The 22,560-nt window shown below is 37.4% G+C and overlaps 1 protein-coding gene across 1 annotated transcript in view; it reads right to left on the reverse strand.

The window, feature by feature from the left end:
- Window positions 1–479: 479 nt before the first annotated feature.
- Window positions 480–22,560, reverse strand: part of LOC141362531 (cysteine-rich protein 2-like) — a 30,481-nt gene continuing 8,400 nt past the window's right edge. Inside the window, exons 2-8 of the mRNA XM_073864759.1 lie at window positions 10,384–10,478; window positions 4,678–4,735; window positions 4,232–4,363; window positions 2,489–2,557; window positions 2,282–2,376; window positions 2,106–2,163; window positions 480–1,565 (exon numbers count right to left, since the gene is read on the reverse strand). Of these exons, the coding sequence (XP_073720860.1) occupies window positions 1,498–1,565; window positions 2,106–2,163; window positions 2,282–2,376; window positions 2,489–2,557; window positions 4,232–4,363; window positions 4,678–4,735; window positions 10,384–10,478 (575 nt within the window). The 3' untranslated portion in view covers window positions 480–1,497. The remainder of the gene's footprint in view (window positions 1,566–2,105; window positions 2,164–2,281; window positions 2,377–2,488; window positions 2,558–4,231; window positions 4,364–4,677; window positions 4,736–10,383; window positions 10,479–22,560) is intronic.

Below are 22,560 nucleotides of genomic sequence, written 5' to 3' on the forward strand. Positions count from 1 at the left end.
TTTTTTAAAACAAATTTTTACATTTTTAATAAACTGCCACTATAGTCATTTTATTAGATGTATGATGCAAACTCCACTCATGTAAACACAGGTGTAGTTTAACTACTGTAAAGAGTAGACTAGCTTTAGACAATTGAGAACCAGATGCTTTTGAAGCGCCTTAAAAACATTTTATGTCTCTCCCTTCTGGAGACTCTCCAGTCCGGAGATTATTTTAAGAACTTGGCCTTGTCTCTTTTGTCGAAGTGCCTTGAAGTCTTGGTCTCGATTTAGGTGGTCTTGACTACAACACTTTCACTCAGTAATAAATTGTGATAGATTATAACATAACATGACGCTTTCTAAACCATTTAAAACTTATGACTGGAAACAGTGACTGTAGCAGAAGTCCATCCATATCCCATGATGCTCTTTTCCTGTTATAACACACACTGTAAACAGAATGTGACTGATGTGATATGAAATCCAAGACGAATGAAAAGAGTTATGTAAGCTTTAATGCAAGATTAAACATACAGAAGCAGCAGGGGCAAATTTCAGGATCTATTTGCAAGAAAGTTATCAAAAGAACTAAAGTGAATACAAAATATAATAGCAAAAACCGTCCAAACGCACATTCTAGTTGAACTTAATACAAGCTGAAGAAATATAATACTACAGTTTCATCACTGAGAAACTGGGGTTCTTCTAAAACAATACAAATGTGTATTCATATCTTTTTCCTTATCTGATTCCACGCTTTAAGTAATGGTATTAGATTGTGTCATAAATATTAGCTGCAGCCTTTTAAGTCATCAGGCATAAATCCCTGTGGACTTCAAATAGTGAGTGACCTCATAAAAAGTCTGTCCTCCCCTAAAAGAAAATAAGAGCCTGGCCATTTACTTGACTGTCTGCATACAGTATATCTTGCAGACCATCTCTTAAAATGCTTTAGTGTAGGAATGTTGCCATACTGCCAAAAGTAAATCTGGGTTGGAGAATGTTATTTATGGTGATGTGCTCCTGAGCTGCACCTGCACAGAGGTGACATTAATCTGCCTGTCGGCAAACGATTGAAATGCCAAAAAAACAAAGCTCTCTTAAACACATAAAACTGTAGTTTTATGTGCTACAAGGGACATACAGTGCGTTCTACTGTACATGCAGTATTGTCAGGAGCGGATCCAGGTTTCAACTTGCTTAAACGTTGGGAAACACTGATTATACATATTAAATAAAAAAACATACATTTATATAAATTACAAATAAATCACATGGATTAAGTCAGACATGATCACATTGTGTATATCATGCCAGTCAAAATGTCTGGAGGGCAAAGAGGAAATTAAGTGGAGCGATAAAGTTGTGGTACGTGGCATCACTTTTCTGCAGGAAGATCCGAACTGGCACGTTATCCTTGATAAGGCGGGGAAATTCGTGAGAGTGCGTGAGGTTCAGGAAGTGGATGTGATTATAGTGATGATGTTGAGGAATCCGAAAGGACTTAAGTAAAAATCAAGGCTGTGCCTCAGCGTTGACCTCCTTGTCATAGATGTAGCTCCCGACACCACCAGTGTTCACACCTGTAAATCCCCAAAATGCAAATTACTTGAATTAGACTACTAATGACAAAAATCACATAAAATCACATTTAAGTAAATAAATAAATGAAGGTAGACATGATCTGATATTGCATGAATGCTTATAAGGCACATATGTGAACATGCAATACCAATTTTTTTATTGAGCAGCAGATAGTGACCATTGACTTCCATAGTAGGAAAAAATATATTGGAAGTATTGTGATAAATGATGAAGAAAATATTATGATAAATGATGGTAAGCACACAATTGACGGTACCCATTAAATTCCATCATATTCCATCTACTATGGAAGTCAATGGTCAATATCTGCTGTGTGTTTACCATCATTTCTCAAAATATCTTCTTTTCTGTTCATCAGAAAAAAGAAATTCATACAGGTTTAAAACAACATGAGGACGAGTAAATGATGAAAGAATTTTCATTTTAAGGTGAACTATCCCTTTAACAATTTCATATCAAATCAAAATGGTCTCATGGCTCCCCCTAGAGTTAAAAATAATAAATCTCATACACAGTACCTTTTGGGCCGTAGAGAACAGCGTAACATGGTTTATGGCAGTAGGGCTGACCCTCATGCTAAAAAAAGATTAAATATGCATTTATAAGCTTTTATTATAAGAAAAACATTTTGTTTAGAAGCATTACAGCAGTTAATTTTGTGATCTACTGTAAGCAGCTTTTGTTTCGCACTCACCTCTGCATGGCTGCCAGCTGCCAGCGTCTTACTACACCTCTCACAGCGCAGGCACGGCCGATGCCAGTCTTTCCCCAGTGATGTCACCTTCTCAGCTGCCATAGGCAAGTAATAAGACGTGTCATTCTTCAAGCTCTACTGCATGTCTGTTATACAGCACATATCTTGCCATTATAAACCGAGGTCTACGGTTTGAGACGTACATACCGAAATAGACCTTCTTGTTGCATCTGGGACACATATTGGCTTCTCCAGAGAAAGTAGTGATGCTTCCAGCTGAAACGAGAGGTGTGCACAAAACGCATTACGCACTGTTAAGTTTAAATGTCACACTGCAAAGCATTTTATTCATAAAGGACAATGCAGTAGTTAGTAGGGCTGGGCAATTTTTTAAATATTTTTTTATTAATCTTTTTTTAACGTGGTCGATTCAAAATCGATTCTCAAAGGCCACAAATCAAATTTTTTTTAAATGAAATAACCTGATCCAGTTTGATCAAGGAATGCGACTGTTCTGACTTTTTTCAGCATACATTTTTCATCTTGCATCAAAATTGTATTGTATTTAACATAATTGTATGCATTTTAAAATTAGAGATGGGTTCTGTTTTAATGTACACAAGTGTACCTAAAATAAAGAAGTGTAATATACAGGTTTGTGGCTCTTAATTTCTTTTTATTAATTACCCACTTGTAAACTTACGTTCACTGTTCTTTTTTATAAATATAGTATTTCTATTAAATCTATATTTATTGAGTTGAATTGAGAACCGAGCATAAAAATCGACCCGTGAATCGGAATCGAAAATCAAACAGAGAATCGAAATTGAACCGATAGCTTGTGAATCGAAACCGAATCGATCTGGAACATCTGAATCGATACCCAGCCCTAGTAGTACACTCTAAAAACAAACGGTGCTATATAGCACCAAAAGTGGTTCTTTGCTCGTAATCATAGAAGAACCATTTTTAGTGCCATATAGCACCGGTGAAGCACCTGTATAGCACCTGTGTTGAACCATATAGGGGCTATATAACACAGGGGTGCAAACTTGTCACCTTTCGGCGAAATTCGCCGTTTTTTGATACAAAATAGGTCATTCTTGTGATTCGTCTAGATCCGATGAGTTTTTAAAAAATGAGGGGTGAGGGGGGTCTGCGACATGGTAGCAGTAAATGAAATTATGAAAATCATGTCCAGCTATTGTGGTAACGATGTCAAATTACTAGCCAGTTTGGCGGGTTATGTTTTACAATTTATAGCCACCTCATTTGCTGCCGAAGTTTAAGCAGTCTGCAGATTGAGTGCACATACTTAACTCGTAGTATTTTCTCATTTGAGGTTACGCGCCCACGTCACGTTGCTGTGCGCGTGGTCATAAAGCTTAACATTTGTTCACGCACCGCAGTTTTAAGTTAAGTGATTTTAAGCCGTTGACAACAGTGCTATATGCGCTATATACCTGTTTCTGTTTAAGAGGAGCGTGCAAGCCGCGTATCCGCTTATATAAGAGCGCTTGTGTCTTGTCACCTTTTTCACCCCTGATGAGTTTGCACCCCTGTAACACCACATATGGTTCTACATAGCACTATATGGTTCTCCACGGGTGATTCACAGGTGCTTCACCGGTGCTATATGGCACTAAAAATGGTTCTTCTATGATTACGAACAAAGAACCACTTTTGGTGCTATATAGCACCGTTTGTTTTTAGAGTGTAAGTAACACAAATATCTGGTTAAAAGAACTGGATAAGGATGAAATGCTAAATTATATCTATAAATATTACTGCAATATTACTGCAGTTTTGTCTTGTAGCCATGCAGATAAGACCCCCAACAAAAGTGTCATCAAAACCCAGATGCTGTGGTGATATAAGACGTTTTTAGATGAGATCATCCACTCGGCAACATTACAGATTCACCCCGACCAGGAATATAAGTAGTTTTACCTTTAGATGGTGGTCTGGAAGAAGCTGGAACCAACTTCTCCTGAGGTTTGGGTGCAGAGTCCACAGTGGATGTTGGTGAATTGTTGGTCGGAGCCTCATATACATAAGAGCCTGCACCTCCAATGTTTACACCTAGATATAAACAAGAATATCATCAAGATGTCTCACCACCAATGAAAAACATACAAATGTGTTTTACAGACAGATATCTTTATTTTTTACAATAACTGTTAAATAAGGAAACATTTATACCCAACAGAGGGCGCCCTTTAAATTTGTTCTGTAGTTTAATAAATTACATTTTAAAGTGTATATTGAATACCCGAGATGAATACAACGAACACAATCCATTTATTGTATTAACCAAATAAATGTTCATTCCATGACTGACTGTACAATATGACTCTGATCATGATTTCACATTTGGTTACATCAGCACCTCTCACCTTTTGGCCCAAAGAGGGCAGCATAACATGGCTTGTGGCAGTATGGTTTCCCACCATGCTGTGAGGAAACAAAAGAAAAGGCATGGTCAATATTTTAACATTTAATCCTAAGAAAAACGAATAGATAATATAGAAATAGATTGTCTTTAGTTCACAATCATCTTTCATATTGGAGACTCTATTAGTAAAAAGTTATGTATTTGCACAAACTGTATCCCTTGTCACCATCCAGTAAACTTCCCTTTCTTGATAACATTTGCAGTAGTTACTAGGACGCAGTCTATGTTGATGTGTAAAACATTAAAAGTATGTTGTGTGTCTGCGCTTGTACATGAGATATGGAAGACAGGCCATACTTTAATGGCAGGCCCTCCCGGAGACCTTCGGTTCAGGGCCAGCGGCGGTAAAGGGTTGCCATGGGAACCGTCAGAGGGCAGCCGTGGGACCGTTACTGCATATGGCAGAATAAAGGAACGGAAGAGAACAGCGGCCTCATGCCACCAGTTCAAAGGAATGCAAAGGAACAGATATGTAATGAGTCCTATTCTCCAGCAAAGCTTTACAGACATGGTCAAAAAAGACCATGATTGAAAAACATGATGCGTGCTAAGAGGTCCGGCAGTCTACTCAGGGCTCCAGGGTGACACTACACAGGGAATATTAGTACTTTGACAACATCTCGTCTCGCATAGCCAGATTTTAACCATTTATATGTTCCAATACCGCCCATAGACAAGAAGTAGTAAACTGACTAATTTCTCTTTTATATTAATGGCATGAATGGCAAATTCACATTTGAGAGTTTTTGTACGCAACTCTCTAAAGCACTTTGTTTCCCAGACAGCAGATAAAAACCTGTGCACCTTGAAAGCCAGATAATCAAATTGAAGCCTGCCGTCTGGAGTATGCTATTGCTGTTTTATGTGTGCAATATGCATTAGACATGAAAGGTTAGTGGGCGTGATGTCTGAGGTTGTGACTACCCACATCTATCAGCTCCCATTTAAGTTAAGAGTAGATTTCCCTACCCACACTTTTCCCAGACAATACAACCCAATATCCCCATTCCTGTTAAACCTTTACAACTTTATACCAGAAAAACAAAGATACTTAGGATCATCACCTTATGTACAGCGATGATCTTGAAAACTTCAACCATTATGGCTGTTGCAATACTATCACTAATATTAAGAGGTCTTTTAAAGGGGCCATGGCATGAAAATCTGACTATTTCCATGTTTAAGTGGTAGGGCTGCACGATTAATCGTTTTTAAACCGAAATCGCGATGTGAATGGATGCGATTTTCGAATCGCAAGAAATGCGATTATTTCGATTCAAAACTATTAAATATAACAATCATCTAGTACGCAGTTTTTGACAGTGCGCTTCATGCGCATTTTACGTTTGATGCAGTTTAGACCAATAGAGTGCATGAACACTGAGGTGCTGACTACACGTCATCACACCATTTGGAAAACATGAGCGCGAGCAGCAGTTCAACTCCTCAACAAAGTGTACGGCCATATGATTTCCGCGATGCGGAAAACACGGACAGAATCGCGAAATGCATACAAATGGAATTAACTGCACAACGCGGAATGTCATGAAGTTGGCAGATTTTGGATTCAGTCATTTTAAAAACGCATTATAACTCATTAACCGGCAAATGAAAGGACAGAAATGCGCGAAAACATTTCCCTTTTGTGTAATGTTGGACTTAAAGAAAGGTGTATATACGTCCGTTTCTCGTCATGCATCGCAAACACTGACAAACGCCTCATCAGACTATAAGCAGGTTTCATTAAAGCCCGGAACACAGCAGACGAAACAGGTACATTATACTGTCTTGCACGCGCACATCTGCACCGCTTTGAATATTTACAGGCATGAGGGTTCATGAAGCGCGCACACAGAGAGCAGTCAGCACACGCGTGATCACTAAACTTAAGTTTTCTTTCTTGTCTAAGTGAACATAAACAGCTGGATGTTTATCAGTAGGCTATATTGAAGCAGAGCAGTTTAGCTGTCTTGTGTCTTAAAGTGACAGTAACCTGGTGCTTTCTGTGTCAGAAATGTTTATTACACACCAAAAATTAAAATCACTCCTTACTCTTAACTGAACAAGCTTCTGCAGCTCCACATTTAAAATCCTACAGTGAGGACTGTGCAGTCTTTTATTTGTATTTGTTGCTTATGTTAAATCATAGATTCTAATAACGAATATATTTACATTTATTACAGATGCCTGAAAAGTAAAACAAGATGAGTATAGTCTTATGATTAAAAGAAAAACTAAACATTTGCTTGTCAGATGCATTGTTGTAGTGACAGCCAAAATACATTGGCCTATATGTTATTTTAAATAAAACTTTCAAAAAAAAAATTTAAATTGTATTTTTTTTATGTTCTTAGATTAAAAGTTTGTCTGCAGAATAGCAAAGTCCTGCAGACAACTTGGTACAATGTTTAAGAGGTTTTAAATAAACAGTAGCACAGCATCTTTCTTTGGTGCTATTAAAACCACCACAACAAACCTGGATGTACCTCTTTTATTATATACTAATGAATCGCACTTTAAATCGCGAATCGCAATTTTGATCAGAAAAATCGCAATTAGATTTTTTCTCCGAATCGTGCAGCCCTAGTGCTATGATTGGGTCCCCAGTGCTTCAATCAACCTAGAAAATGTGAAAAAGATCAACCCAGCAACATAGTTTTGGTAAACCATTCTCTACAAGCACATGAGAAAATAGGTCTCTCCTTATGATGTCAAAAGGAGCTCTTACTATAATAATACTGCCCCTTAATCTGCACGATCCAATCACAGCACTGCCATTTAGTGCAGAGAAAAGGAGAGAGAGAAAATAATTCAGAGTTTCAATTGCAACAAACCGCTCATTTGCATTTAGAAGGACACACCCAAAACAGCACATCAGTGTTTTTTATGGGATTTTAGGGAATATAGTTCTACTTTTTTATCGCTTAAAAAATCGCCACATTTTATTTTGTGCCACCATTCTTACTCGTGTAACTACTCATGTAACAATCTTTAAATAGGGAAAACATGTAAGTGTTTGGTGGCTTCTAAATTTATCCCTGTTTGGATCCTAAGGAATGAATGGGGCTAAATGCTAACACATTCACAACGTGCTGTACAAAGATTAAGTGCATGCATTGAAAAAAGATAGGTATGTATTAATTTGTCTGAGGTTAAAACATAGTAAAATATTGAAAAACGGTGGTGTTTTCCTTTAAAACTGTCTGTGTCTCAATGTCAATCAAACAATAATAAAAAAGTAACATATATTAATATTGTTTTTGACTTTTTTGTGTGTGCCAAATCTATTAGTTTTACATTTTAAGGTGGATGCAGTGATTTTGTTTTTGAACCTTAAAAAATCTAACAGAATAAAAAAATGAACTTTGGTGACTCTTTCAATAATAATAAACATACATTTGCATAAAGCATCTGTATTTGTCAATGCCCATGTTGATTAGAGTATTAAAAACTTAAAAAGTGTTAAATTAACCCTGGAGAACCCACAGGTCAAATTTGGCCAATGTTAATCGCTGCTCATAAAAGGGTTTTTGGGTTCTCCAGGGTTAAGGTAAATATAGAATAGATAAAGATGTGCGATTAAGTTGCGATTAATCACGGGTTAACTCATAACAATCAAGCAATTAATCTAAATTAAATATTTTCATCGATTGACAGCCCTAATACACACACACCCACACACGCGCGCACACATATATTTTTTCCAATGCAACAGTCAACCTATAATCTTAAAGCTTATATTAATAGAGATCCCTAATCATTTGGCTCTAAAACATCCAATTCAAATGTTGGTCACAGTGTGATGTAACAGGATGTTATGCGGGTCATGCAGAATCAGTGCAGTCACACAAACAGGACACTGGACATGCACAACATTCAGCACATCAATAAAGAGAATCAATCTGGAACTTCAAACATTTCATTATGTTGCATTTCACACAGATGTCTGAAACAGTGACCATGTTGACATGCACCCTCATAATGCGATTATAATAGGATTTTGGCAATATTGCAATTGTACTTTACCTCATGTAAACACAAAACTTTGATAAAAATAATGAGATTAAGCACATAATCGCATTAAGTATAATCGTATTAAAACAGGTGGCGTATGCCATATAAAAACTTTAAATTGCACTAACTGAAGTGCCCGTGTTTTAGTCACGCACCTTAAGAAGCGCAAATTAAACAAGCAGTCTGCCTTAAAGGAATATTCCATTTTCTTAAAAGAAAAATCCAGATAATTTACTCACCACCATGTTATCCAAAATCTTAAAGTCTTTCTTTGTTCAGTCGAGAAGAAATTATGTTTTTTTAGGAAAACATTGCAGGATTTTTCTCATTTTAATGGACTTTAATAGAGCCCAACATTTAATACTTAACTCAACACTTAACAGTTTTTTTCAACAGAGTTTCAAAGGTCTATAAACGATCCCAAACGAGGCATAAGGGTCTTATCTAGCGAAACGATTGTCATTTTTGACAAGAAAAAAAAATCCACTTTTAAACCACAACTTCTCGTCTAGATCCGGTCCAGCGCGACCTAACGTAAATGCATAGGGAGGTCACGTGTTACATATATAAAATGCACATTTGCGGACCATTGTAAACAATAAACTGACACAAAGACATTAATTAGTATCAGTTGACATACAACAACGTAAGAACGGTCCTCTTTCAAGACTCTTGTAAACACTGGAGCGGAGTTTCGCGTTCGTCCTCTGTGACCTCTTGACGTATTGCGTGGGGTCACGCTGCCGCATCACGACTGGATCTAGACGAGAAGTTGTGGTTTAAAAAGTGTATATTTTTTATTTTTCTTGTCAAAAATGACAATCGTTTCGCTAGATAAGACCCTTATGCCTCGTTTGGGATCGTTTAGAGTCCTTTGAAACTCCGTTGAAAAAAACTGTTAAGTGTTGAGTTAAGTATTAAATGTTGGGCTCTATTAAAGTCCATTAAAATGAGAAAAATCCTGCAATGTTTTCCTAAAAAAACATTATTTCTTCTCGACTGAACAAAGAAAGACATCAACATTTTGGATGACATGGTGGTGAGTAAATTATCTGGATTTTTCTTTTAAGAAAATAGAATATTCCTTTAAACCAGAAACAGTGCCTGTAAGGGTTTATACGCTGCTGTCACGTTATTTGATCTGACATAATATTTCTGTTTTCATGATGGCACCGAATAACAAAATACATCCATAATAACACGTTTGTCATTTAAAACCGTGGACAGTATATGGGAGTTCATCATTTGTGCTCTGCATTGGGCTATTTTCTGAATAATCCGAAAATAAAAACTGCTTGTAAACAGGAGTGGTTAGCTCCAGTCATGTACTGCAATTAAGTCCTTACTCTGATTATTGCAAATAATTGCATTATTGCTGTACATGTAAACGTAGTCAGTGAGAAAGGTTGTGTGTGGCATACTACAAGAATGTGCAAGCAAGACATCAACACATAACACCAATGACATGTGCTTTAGTCCTAATGCTGGAGTAGTACTCTTTAAACAGAACTGCTGACCTTCTGATGGAAACGTTCAATGTCATAAAGTCAATACTCAGCTGTTGGGAGTTTGAGTTTCCCCTCTTACACAGCAAAGAAAGGTAGTGTTTGATCTGTAGCTTTCATTATCTCACCTCAGCATGGCTGCCTGCTGACAGGGTCTTACTGCAGCGCTCACACTTCAGACAGAACTTGTGCCAATCCTTTCCCAATGATGTCACTTTCTCAGCTGGAAGGCAAGCAGAAGGAGAGGAAAACAATTATGAACTAGATTTTGACACTTTCTGAAGGAGTTTGACACCAAAAGTGGAATGGACTTTAGTGCGTTGCTATAGTGTGGTTACATCAAAAAAGCCCACCTTCAAATCTCTATATGAAATTATTTAGATTAAGCATGACTCGAGTTCTTTCCTTTTTCTTTGCCTGTTGTGTTACCCACTAGGTGAATATTGCTTAAGTCTGATCACTTTAACTCTTTTTCTGCCATTGACGAATTCTCATCAATTAAGAGGAAACATTTGCATAAACATTTGCATAAAAAGTGTTCCTAATTAAATTTTATGTTAATCTGCAATCCACTAGATGACACTTACCCAATTTATAAAAAACGAAGCCAAAACGTTATTTACTCATTTTAAACTCTGTGTATGTTTTGATAATCATTCTGAGTGTAAACAAAAGTGTAATTATTTCTGCTTTTTGCTAAAAAAATAGTATTTTCAAAGAAAAACACACATATTCAGGAGTTTATAAGGAGATAAAATATATCGTCGCTGCCTGATGAAACTCACGTATGTCCAAAACGGTAACTTTTCAGAAAGTGAAAAAAAACACCGTATATCAAAAGCAGTTGAATGTAGCGTTGTCATACTTGGTACGGCATATTTACATGTAACCATATTCTTGCCAGTGTCATGATATAATCCACATTTGACCAAAATTGAGTTTAAATGGACATGCGTGCATATTTTACAGTAACTTTGATCGATACGCGTTCTTCCGATCATTAATTAGAATGGCCAAAGTCGCGTTTCGTATTGACAGATGAATACGCTCAGTTTATTAAATAGCCTACGTCTTGGTTAAATACGCTTACTTTATTTAATATTAATTATAAGTGTATTAAATGTCTCTTGCAAACCATTAAGGGACAATGAATCGATACACTGACATGGTAATGCTACACAACAGGGGCGTCAGTTTGTGTTGAAAAGTGGTGGGGACAAAAGATCTTATAAAAACATTACTGCAGGACGGGAAAAATATTGAATAACGCGCATCAAAAATGGGCATAGCGTAGGCCAGTCAACAACAAGAAAATACTCAGCATAAATTTATAAACCCTCAACAATGTCGAATGCACACATCACACATGTAACAGTCCCTGCAACACCAGCTCAACCGAACAATGGCAAAGCACCATAGCGTAGAAAACAGCAGCGCGTTTAATAAATGATTACAATGAATTCCATTACATATGTACAAGAAAACACACCATAAGCATACAACACAACATATGTGACACTAGACCACAAAACCAGTCTTAAGCATCGCTTGATTTTTCAGAACATTTTAACCAAATGCTTTCAAAAAGTGGTGGGGAAATCCCCAGCGTAAATATCACCAATGCTAGACAGATACTTTGTTTGCACATTCCTACCGTAATTAAGTAACTCATAAATGTTAGTCTGGCGTCCGGGGGAAACGTTGACCTCGAAGTAAAGTCATTGTCATGTTTATTCGGCTATATCCAGTGCTGAGGTTCGATGAAACTTTACGAGACCGGCGAGATGCTTCACAGGCGGAAGATATGCGGCGTGATTGACAGCTTTGACACCAAACGGGTACGTGAAAATCAGATGACATGATTTCACAAGTTTTCATTGGCTATTTAGGTATGTGACGCATACTGTATATGGAAATGAACCTGGACATTCAATCTGTCGAAAAATCTCAAAATCGGCAAAATGAACATACGTGAGTTTCATCGGACAGCGACGATATATAGAATAGTTTTTTTCCCTGCTTGTTTGTTTGAAAGCAGAGGGTCTGTTCTTTCATTTGATATATTTGTATGTTTATATATTTTTAGGAGAAACATTTCCTGGAAGGTATTTTGTGAAACGTTTGTGAAAACCACAAAAAAATGCTGTCAAATTAAAAATAAAAGAAACATTAGAGACATAATTTCTGTCAATAGCAGAAAACTATGCACTTGGATTAAATGCCAGAGCTGAACTTAAAGGATTAGTCCATTTTCTTAAAAAAATACATAATTTACTCACCACCATGTCATTCAAAATGTAGATGTCTTTCTTTGTTCAGTCGAGAAGAAATTATGTTTTTTGAGGAAAACATTCCAGGGTTTTTCTCATTTTAATGGACTTTAATGGACCCAAACACTTAACAGTTTTAATGCAGTGCAAAATTGCAGTTACAAAAACTTTAAACGATCCCAAACGAGGCATAAGGGTCTTATCTAGTGAAACGATTGTCATTTTTGGCAAGAAAAATAAAAAAGCACTTTTAAACCACAACTTCTCATCCTCCTCCGGTCGTGTGACGCGCTAGCTTGACCTCACGTAATACGTCATCACATGAAGAGGTCATGGATGACACATGGGAAACTACGCCCCAGTGTTTACAAGTGTGGAGAAAGAGGACCGTTCCGACGTTGTTGTATGTCAAATGATACTAACAAATGTCTTATTAATGCCTTTCCACGTCATTATGCAATTACGTGAGGTCGCGCTGGCACGTCACACAACCGGAGGAAGATGTGAAGTTGTGGTTTAAAAGTGCATTTTTTTATTTTTCTTGCCAAAAAATGACAATCGTTTAGTTAGATAAGACCCTTATGCCTTGTTTGAGTTCGTTTTGAGTCCTTTGCATTAAAACTGTTAAGTGTTGGGGTCCATTAAAGTCCATTAAAATGAGAAAAATCCTGGACTGTTTTCCTCAAAAAACATAATTTGGACTGAACAAAGAAAGACATCAACAGTTTGGATGACATGGTGGTGAGTAAATTATCTAGATTTTATTTTTTAAGAAAATTGACTAATCCTGTAATATAAAAGGTTTGTTTAAACAGGGTTCTTGCAGGTTTCAGCAAGTTAAATTTAAGACCTTTTTAAGACCTTTTAAGACCATTATGAGTAAAATTTAAGACCAACACGACACATTACTAGAAGCATTCAAATGATCTCAGAAATTCTTAAAACGTTCTATTTTTATTGATTCAGTTATAGAAAAATATAAAATGAACGCAGTTTTAAAACAGATAATCAAAATACATGGAAATACATTATGCTTAACTCTATTAGACCGCGAGTGTTGGCGCCGACAAATTTTACCCATAGCCCTTTAGGAAGAGACTTCTGACAATGGAAGCCCGGCTCATAGTGAGCCATTGATATACATTGAGTTAGAGGCAAAGAGCTGTGATTTTTCTTAATTAATAGTCAAGAAATGCATTGATTTACAATATTTATACATCACACTAAAATGTGTAAGTAGTATTTTTATAAAATTCTATCAACAATGTTTTTTGACAAATAAAATTCACTAATATTAGATCAGTTAGTATGGTCAGCTGCTGGTTTGTGCCTAGTTTTACACTGCCTCATACAACTTTAAAGCTTTAAAATGCATCACACTCTGTAGTACGTAAGCTTATAGGGGAGGTTTCCCAGACTGGGATAAGAGCTTTCCAAACTTGAAAACAATTTGCACTGACATATCTTAAAATACATCAAAATGCACACAAGTAATGGTTTTAGTAAGGCATGTTTATTCAAACTAGTTATATATGTCATAATTAAACTAAGACCTAGTCCTGGTTTAAGCTAATCCCTGCCTGGGAAACCACCCCATAATGTTTAATGTACAACTGACTGTGTGCTGTGTATATATCTTGTGCCTGTTTATAAATATACAAAGAACAAAAGATCACTTTCAATTATTATTAATCCCTAAAAGCATTAATATATGCATTTTATTAATACAAGTTTTTAATAAATTAATGTATTGCATTTAATTGAATACAGAATCACAGAGCCAAAAAAACACTCCACACCCATACGTTTTATGCATTAATATGCACTATATACTGCCATCAGGTTTAATAGCCTCTCTAATTACACAATAACGGATGAATCTGCATTAAGAAAATGAAATTTACCATTAAAAGGCTGTTTGATATGTGCTGCTAAGTTAACGTTATCCACTAAGACCGTTTCTCAATCCGAAGGCTGTAGCCTCCGAAGGGTCGCATTTCTTATTTCAGAAATGGTCTTATTTCAGAATATTAACTTTGAAATTAACTTTAAAATATTGATTATTATTCTTAGTTAATCGTTAATTGTTGTAATATGCTTATGACTTGCGAATGTAATGCTCAGTTAACTTAAATAAACCAGGCGATGCCGTATGCAGCAGCCTGCCTATGCGAAAGGGCTCTGATCTACCGCTGTTCATTTAACCGTAACTCCTGAAGCATTTGCGCAATCAAAACGTTTGAATTGTTCCTAAAAGACAATTGCACTTTTTTGAAATATATGGTTTATTACGGTACTTTCTTGCTTTCCGTCTGTCAATCAATAGTATATTCCTGCACAACCGGAGGCTGCAGTTTTATGACCGCAGTTTTATGACCGCAGTTCTATGACCCTACGTTTTTGTGACAGCGCCACCTACCGAACTTCCGCAGTTCTGGGCCCCTGGTGGTTTAGTTTGTAATAACGTTTGTACATAATTATATCAATATAGTAATCTCACTACTATTTTTAATATGATATGTGAGAGGAAACGTTGTTTTGTAGGTATATAGCTCATTAACGTGTCAGCTCCGTACATTTTGTCTATTCTGAATGTGCTGCTGCTCAGCTTACTCAAACACATTTATTTTTGTACATTGATTTATTTTATTAAAAGACCATTTATTTATATCCCGCCATAAATGTAAGTCATCGCGGGATGGCAGCTCCGGTGTTTTGTCGAAGTCTGTTCCCCCTATTTTTCCCTTCAGTGTAGTGTTTTATGGCGTTTTTATCACGTTATAGGTTTTATTATTTATATATTTAAAGTTTTAATGGCTACTGAGATGTATATGTGTGCATTTCTGTAATGCATCTGTATTGTTCTTAATGGTAAGTCAATTATTTTTACAGTATGAATCATATTAATATTTATTTAATTATGTATGCAAACATTACATTTTTAAAACAACCAGTAAAGGAAAAAAAAGAAAAAGACAGGCTATATTGTAAAAGAAATACCCTAATAGAAAACTGTCAAATGTATGAAATATTTAATAAATTGTATTATAAAATACATGATATTATGCCTTTTTAGTATAACCAATTCAAATCTTTAATCTTTCTAAATGTAACGTGATGAAAACGCTATAAAAGCACTACACTAAAGGGAAACATAGGGGGAACTGAGTTCGACACAACACCGGCTTCCCGCATACAGCATTTTGCCGTCTGGCCGCGAAGAGATGAACATAATCTCCTGCCCTGACTGCAGATGGGAGAGACTCTGCTCTGCTGCACGAGGCCGCCTGTGAGTGCTTTGGTATGGGGGTGGAGCCCACGGAAGGAGCGGTAGCTGCTCGTTGAGAAGACTGAATGATAAGTCAAAGTCTCCAAAAAGTCTCCAACAATGCCAGAAAAAGTAGCTAGATTTGTCGCTAATAAGTCGCTAAAGGGGTCTGAAAAGTCGCTAAATCTAGCGACAAAGTCGCCAAGTTCGCAACACTGCCAGTTCGATAGTTGGCGCTGTCACAAAAACGTAGGGTCATAGAACTGCGGTCATAAAACTGCGGTCATAAAACTGCAGCTTCCAGTTGTGCAGGAATACCCTTCTCCTGTCAATCGCTGCTGTTTGTGGAGAGCTGAAGGGAAAGCGCGTTAGGTTCAAGTGCATCGCAGCAAAGAGCAATATTAAGGTCTAAAATATAAAACTGTGTAACACTAAAGTTGACACGCTGTTAGTGGCTCGTGACTCGACGGCCCGACTGTTTAAGTTGATTTTCAATAAAGCAGCATTGATTTTTGTTCGCTTCTGTGTCCTCTATGTTTCAGAACCTGGCAAATGCTCAGGTAAGCCACGGGCTTATAAATTACCCCGAAAAAGATTTTTGCTTATACAGAACTAAGTTTAAGGATTGTTTCTCGCCAAACCCACAGTAAACAGTCAGATCACAACACCTGAAATATAGCTTATGGCACGATTTGCGTGGATTATGACAAAGGGCGGAACGTTTCTTTTTAGAGACCCACCATCATACACTTTCTGCCTCCGCCACTGAATTAAGTTAGTTCTTCAGCGTTTAAAATTACTATTTTATATTCTGCGGACAACGCTTTTTGGGAATGAAAAGAGGTAAGAAATTTAAGACTTGGGTAAATTAAATTTAAGACCTGGGATAAAAATCTGGGTGTTTTTAAGACTTTTTAAGGCCTTAAATTTAACATTCTGAATTTTAGACTTTTTAAGACTTTTTAAGACCCCGCGGGAACCCTGTTTAAAGGTCCAGTGAGTTATAGCGGCATGAAGTTGTGAGATTGTGAATTGCAACCAACGGCTCAGTCCACAGCTCACCCCTTCCTTTCAAAACACAGTGGGTGTCCCAATTCACGGGCTGCATCCTTCGAAGGCCCCCAAATCAGCCTTCATTTCCCCTGAAACCAAAGATCCATAATTGGGTCGTTCACAGCCTTGGCTATCCCAAGATTCAATGTGCACCTGTGACGTCTGGGTATTTTAAAATAAACATTCAGAACTGTAGTAAACTAAAAGTGTAGATTTTGCAAATTAAAGGTCCTTGTCACTGTTTTACTATTATAAATGATGGTTTAGTGATGTGAAATAATATAATTGCCGCATATTGTGCATGTTGCATTTCATTTTTGGTTATTTCTAAGGTTGGTACATTTAGTTTAATCTGCATTAATGTTGTACTAGGTCTATAAAGCAAATCATGTTGTGTCTCGTATTGTGATAATACAGTGTTTGTAGACACACTGCAGTGGACCAGCCCCTAACATTTCTGATCCTTAAACTATGGGAATAAGATACCGCACTGTGGTGATGTGATGTAAATCTGATGCCAATTTTATTGCTGTACTTTCCCCTCATCCCGTATCTTGGAAGCGGCAGCTCCTGATTAGTAATGAATGTGCCATGGAATAACATTATGACACTTCCTGTCTGAAAACCCAAGTGTCTAAAAAAGGAAAGAATGCTGTGCATTTCTTTAAAGGTTAAAGCAAAGAACCTCTCCTGCCTCAACGTCAACAGTTGTCTTAACATATTATTATTAATGGTGGCTTTATACTGTATAGTTTTCATAGCTTCATGATTTGTGTTTTAGTCTGGGAATTTGTATTCTGGCAGGCAATGAGATCATTTCACATTGTGAAAATGGCCCAGTTTTTTGTAAGCTCATGGTGGTTTCTTCTATAGCTGAGATGTGTTGATGTGCAAGACAATGAAATGCTGTGGCAGGGGGATAATTTTAGCTGGAAAGTGATGACAACTAACAAAGACACCTCTCAAACCCACTTCTCCATTTCCCCTCCTGTACCATTTCTATAGGAGGGCCCCGCTAGGCTTCTCCAGACCTAATAATACTCCTTCAAATTATACATGCGAGTCTCCATACAATGAGTTGTCCCTGCTGAGACAACTCTCCTGTTGAAGGAGGAAACACCTTTTCTTATCAGAACTGGGCATAATCGGTCAGGGAGAACAAACGGTTTCCTTCTGCTCCCTCCTCCTCCTTCGCTTTTCCGTCTGGAAAAGTATTGTTTTCATTCTTTCAGTCCTACTGCCCTCTCAGTTCATCTCTTGGGAGGTCTATGTCTGGGTAACAGAGATCACTTTCATACCAAGAAGAGGAGATTTATACAGCTAAATGTATAGTTGAGCAAAATAATATTCTTCCAGAGACAAACAAAAAGCTCCCACACAGAGATGAACCATTTGAAAAGTACATGTGGGTAGGGCTGGACCAGAATATTTAAATATTCGTTCCGTGGGCTGACATTCGATTTTCAGTTTTGAGATTTGAATATATATATATAAATATTTTACAGCGTTAATGCAGAGCTTTTGCCAAGCAGGAAGTGCGCTTCACGCTCTCGCTCTATAGGTGCCGCAGAGATACCAACATCCATAGCCAACAGCCACCAAACGCCACCAGTGGAAGAGATCGCCTCAAACGGAAAGCGCGCTTCCTGCTTTGGCATTCACGCTAATCGTGTTGTAAATAACGTTCAGTTTCTTGCAAAAACTGATTGATTTGCTTCACAAAACGTCAATATGTCACACGGAGTTATGGGGGATTACTTTTGTATTGGATATATATGCTTTAGCTCTTAAAGTGTGCGGATCGGTTGACTTGCATGACGGAGCACTGGGGTTTCTGCAAAATATCTTCTTTATTGTTCTGCTGATGAAATAAACATATTGGATGGTGTAAGTGTTATAAATAAACTTACAGTTTGTTGAACTTCGTTCATTTATTTTCGTTGTTTTATTTAAATAGCATACCCTTTACGTTGTCAGTAATTACTGTGCTGCTAATTTCTGATACGGGAGTGTTTGTTTGCTAGAAAAATGTTAGGCTAACTTATTAAAAGTATTGGTCTTGTGTTTTGTTTCACTAATGCTGTTCTCGCAAAACGCGTGACAGGCACGCCGCTTCCGGCTTGCGCTGTTCTGTAGTGTTTTTAAAGTTTATCAATTCTAAACGTGTCACATGTCCATATTGCACGAATAAAAAGGCACTACACTCCCCTGGGTCCCCAGCAACACATCCGTCACATAATAAAACTGTAGATAGACACACACACACAAACACACACACACACACACACACACACACACACACACACACACACACACACACACACACACACACAGAGATTCCTGCCTTTATTAAAGAGAAAAATATGTTCAGCCCCTCCTTCCAAAGCTTCGAATATTCGATTTGATTTCTACTAGAGCTAGAGCTGTCTGAAATTTAAATTTAACGTATTCATGAATATCAGTCATGTGACCTTTTACGTCATCTGCTTTTTTTCCGCCATTTTGAGTACCTACCGAGTACCAGTAGGGTACCGACAAGCATTAGCTAGCTTGCTACAATTTATGGATTTCTTATCTTTTACCGTCTATGATTCGTACGGATACAGTAAATGGCTACGAAAAACGACATTTCGCACCTTGACTGTCAAAAAATATCGTTAGGGCATGATCCCTACTTGATCCCTGATGTGTTCTTCCAGCCGCTGTCCGCTGCTACCGAACTACCACGATTTTTACAACACTAAGGCGGCGCGACACAACATGAAACTTTTCTACACATGACCGCAAGCATTGAGAACATTGTTTGTGTACACAGAGTTTACTAAAAAGAAAGGTTTTGAACTGACTTTGGTTGTTTTGGTGTCCACTCGCCGTCTTTGCCAGACATAAAGAATCGATCTCCGAATGCGAATGACGGAATCTCATATGAGGCTCCTTTTTTAACTAGAAGATCAATATCCATACATTTATATGGAACTATGCTTTAGGACCTATATCTTTACTCTCCTCTCTCCTTACATCGCATTCGGAGATCGATACCTCTTGACAGGCAAGATGGCGGCGAGCGGACACCAAAACAGACAAAGTCAGTTGTTCAAAACCTTCTTTTTAGTAAACTCTGTGTACACAAACAATGTTCTCATGTGTAGAGATCCAGGTGATACTTCGAGCAAATTATCATGTTGTGTCGAGCCTTCTTAGTGTTGTAAAAATAGCGATTTTGAAGCTCATTATATATTGAAGGCATAGCTTCTAGTTCTTTTGCGACCACTTCAGGCACTCAAAATAGCAGAAGACAAGTTTGAGATGTGAGTGACGTCAGCTGATATTCATGAATAGGAATGTTTACCTGTCCAAAACTCACCACCATGCATTATTAAAAATGAAGGTTCTTTGTTGTGCTGCTTGGTTCCATAAAGCAGCGGTTCCCAACCTGTACTTGTATACATCGAATTGAGCCCAATCCTGTACATCAAGGGTTTTCAGCCAATCAGTCATTCCTAAACTGCTGTCAAAAAGTAAAGGGTCTTGGGCTGTAAATGAAAGCTATGTAAACAAATATCTACAGCTAGGTTTCTCCAACCTAAATATTTCAACAACCTTGCTGGAGTCAGGGTTATGTTCCAATAGAGTCTGCAGGACTACACAGTCCCTTAATCCGTTATAAACCATACACAATCACCGGAGAGATATCCCTAACAGCACTATGATATTATACATCCCTGTGGGTGGGGGGTTATCCAACCAGAGAGGAAAGATGCTTCACCAGTCAGGGTTTCATTAGGTGTCCTGTTACCCTGGATAAGAGGCCTAGATGCACCGAGAACCATAATGGATGTTTTGTAAGATTATATGCAAGGTTACGATGCCTCACATCGTCCGGCTCTGATGAGCAAGGACAGAGGTTATAGTGCGATATGTACACCTGATCGCAGATCATCAGCTCTGCTTTTTGTTATGAGCTGTGAAGGGTAATCTCTTTAGTTTTCTCCTTTATTGTTGCTAAATGTCTAGAATGTCCTGCTGGTGGAGGTAACATCTTCCATCAGCATTAAGACCTTTGCTTATACGTTTGCCTGTGATTCACCCCACAGCTTCACCCAAACACTAAGTGAACTGATCCAAGAACACCATAGAGGTTCAGTTTAATGGGCTGTGTCCAGGCACAAAAGGACTGTAAATGAAACCTTGTGCGTTGATGTGAGATTAAAAGCACCTTCGCGTGAGTGCGCTTATGCCACCTCAGCAGAAGATGCAGGCTTGGATGTGGGCTAATAGTGTTGTCAGCTCTCATTTCCAAGGTACTGTAGATGAAAACAAATCACTCTCTCTACCAAACAAGGTCATGGAAGATTGAATTAAATCAACATTAATAAGCGAGATTTATCAAATTGATTTCATAAGACTCTCCGCAAAATATCATGTCCAAATTAAGTGGCACTCATAGCATCTTACTCCATGAGAAACCCATCTCTATCTTAAGAAAGGAATAATACACTCAAATATACCCTCTTTTCAGCTGAACATAAACAATTTTAGATTTTAATGCCATCATGTTATTTATATTGCGTATGGGGGTCAACATTGCGAAGCTACAAAAAGCACTTACATCCATCATTGAAGTAATACAAATGACTCCAGTGGTTTGATAAATGTCTGGTTGGCTTGTACAGTTAAAAGAAACAAACTTTAAGTCATGACTTACAATCTTCAACTGCACTGTAGCTCTTTAATCTTAGAGTTTAGTTCCAGCCGGAATTATTTTTTAAGCAATTCCCAAGAGCTCTACTGGTAGGTTTGGGTTTGTTTGTTTGTTTGATGGTTAAACTTTGCAGTACAGTGGTCATCCGTCTTAAGACTATGTTTACACTGTCAGTGGAAATCTAGTTTTTGTGGATATACGATTGAAATCTGATATTTTCAGAAAGTGTAAAGTGAAAAGTATTAAAAAAGATCACATGAAATCAAATTTTTCCAACGCAGTTTCAAGCTACATTCATGTTATACCTTTCTGCTCATCCATTTCAGTCTAAATGCTCTAATTGATTTTGCATAGCTTTTTTAGTTACATTATGTTCTCATATCCTGTAAAGCACAAACTTTATTGGAAAAACAAAGTTTCAAATAGCTCTAGCGGTACATTGACGCCACACGAACATTGCATGAAGTCAAACACATTTATATGCATTGATGCATAATACAAGGATGGATAGATGAAGGATCATGAATAGATAGATATCCACACAATATATAAACAATATCCACCTTTAGTATATAGATAGAATTTGATTGAATTATTTGCTTTTAACAAAATTTTCTAGCAGGTGTAACAGCAAACCCTGTTTGTTACAATTAACCCCACCTAAGGGGTAAGTTGTAACGTTTGCACTCCTGTCCGTTTCGGTGTAATTGTACAATAACGGTAGGTTCCACAAACAAACTTTAAGTGTTCATTTGTAGCAGAGATGTGTGTGTTGATTGTGTAAAAAAAAGACAAATTTAACTTAAATATTTTTTTAAAGATAGAACCAAAGTCAAAAAGTGTTAGGTTGTGCCCCGCTCTCCCCTACATTAAAGAGCAACTATGGTCTGATTAAGGATTTAACATTTCCTTTGGTGTGTAAATCCGAAGGTATAGAGACATCCGTATATGTGCGCCGTCCGCATGACATAATTTTCGTCATCAGGAGGGTCTGCGGTTGTCCGCGCGCGGC

The sequence above is a fragment of the Misgurnus anguillicaudatus genome, unplaced genomic scaffold (assembly GCF_027580225.2).
Source record: "Misgurnus anguillicaudatus unplaced genomic scaffold, ASM2758022v2 HiC_scaffold_28, whole genome shotgun sequence".
Taxonomy (NCBI): Eukaryota; Metazoa; Chordata; class Actinopteri; order Cypriniformes; family Cobitidae; genus Misgurnus; species Misgurnus anguillicaudatus.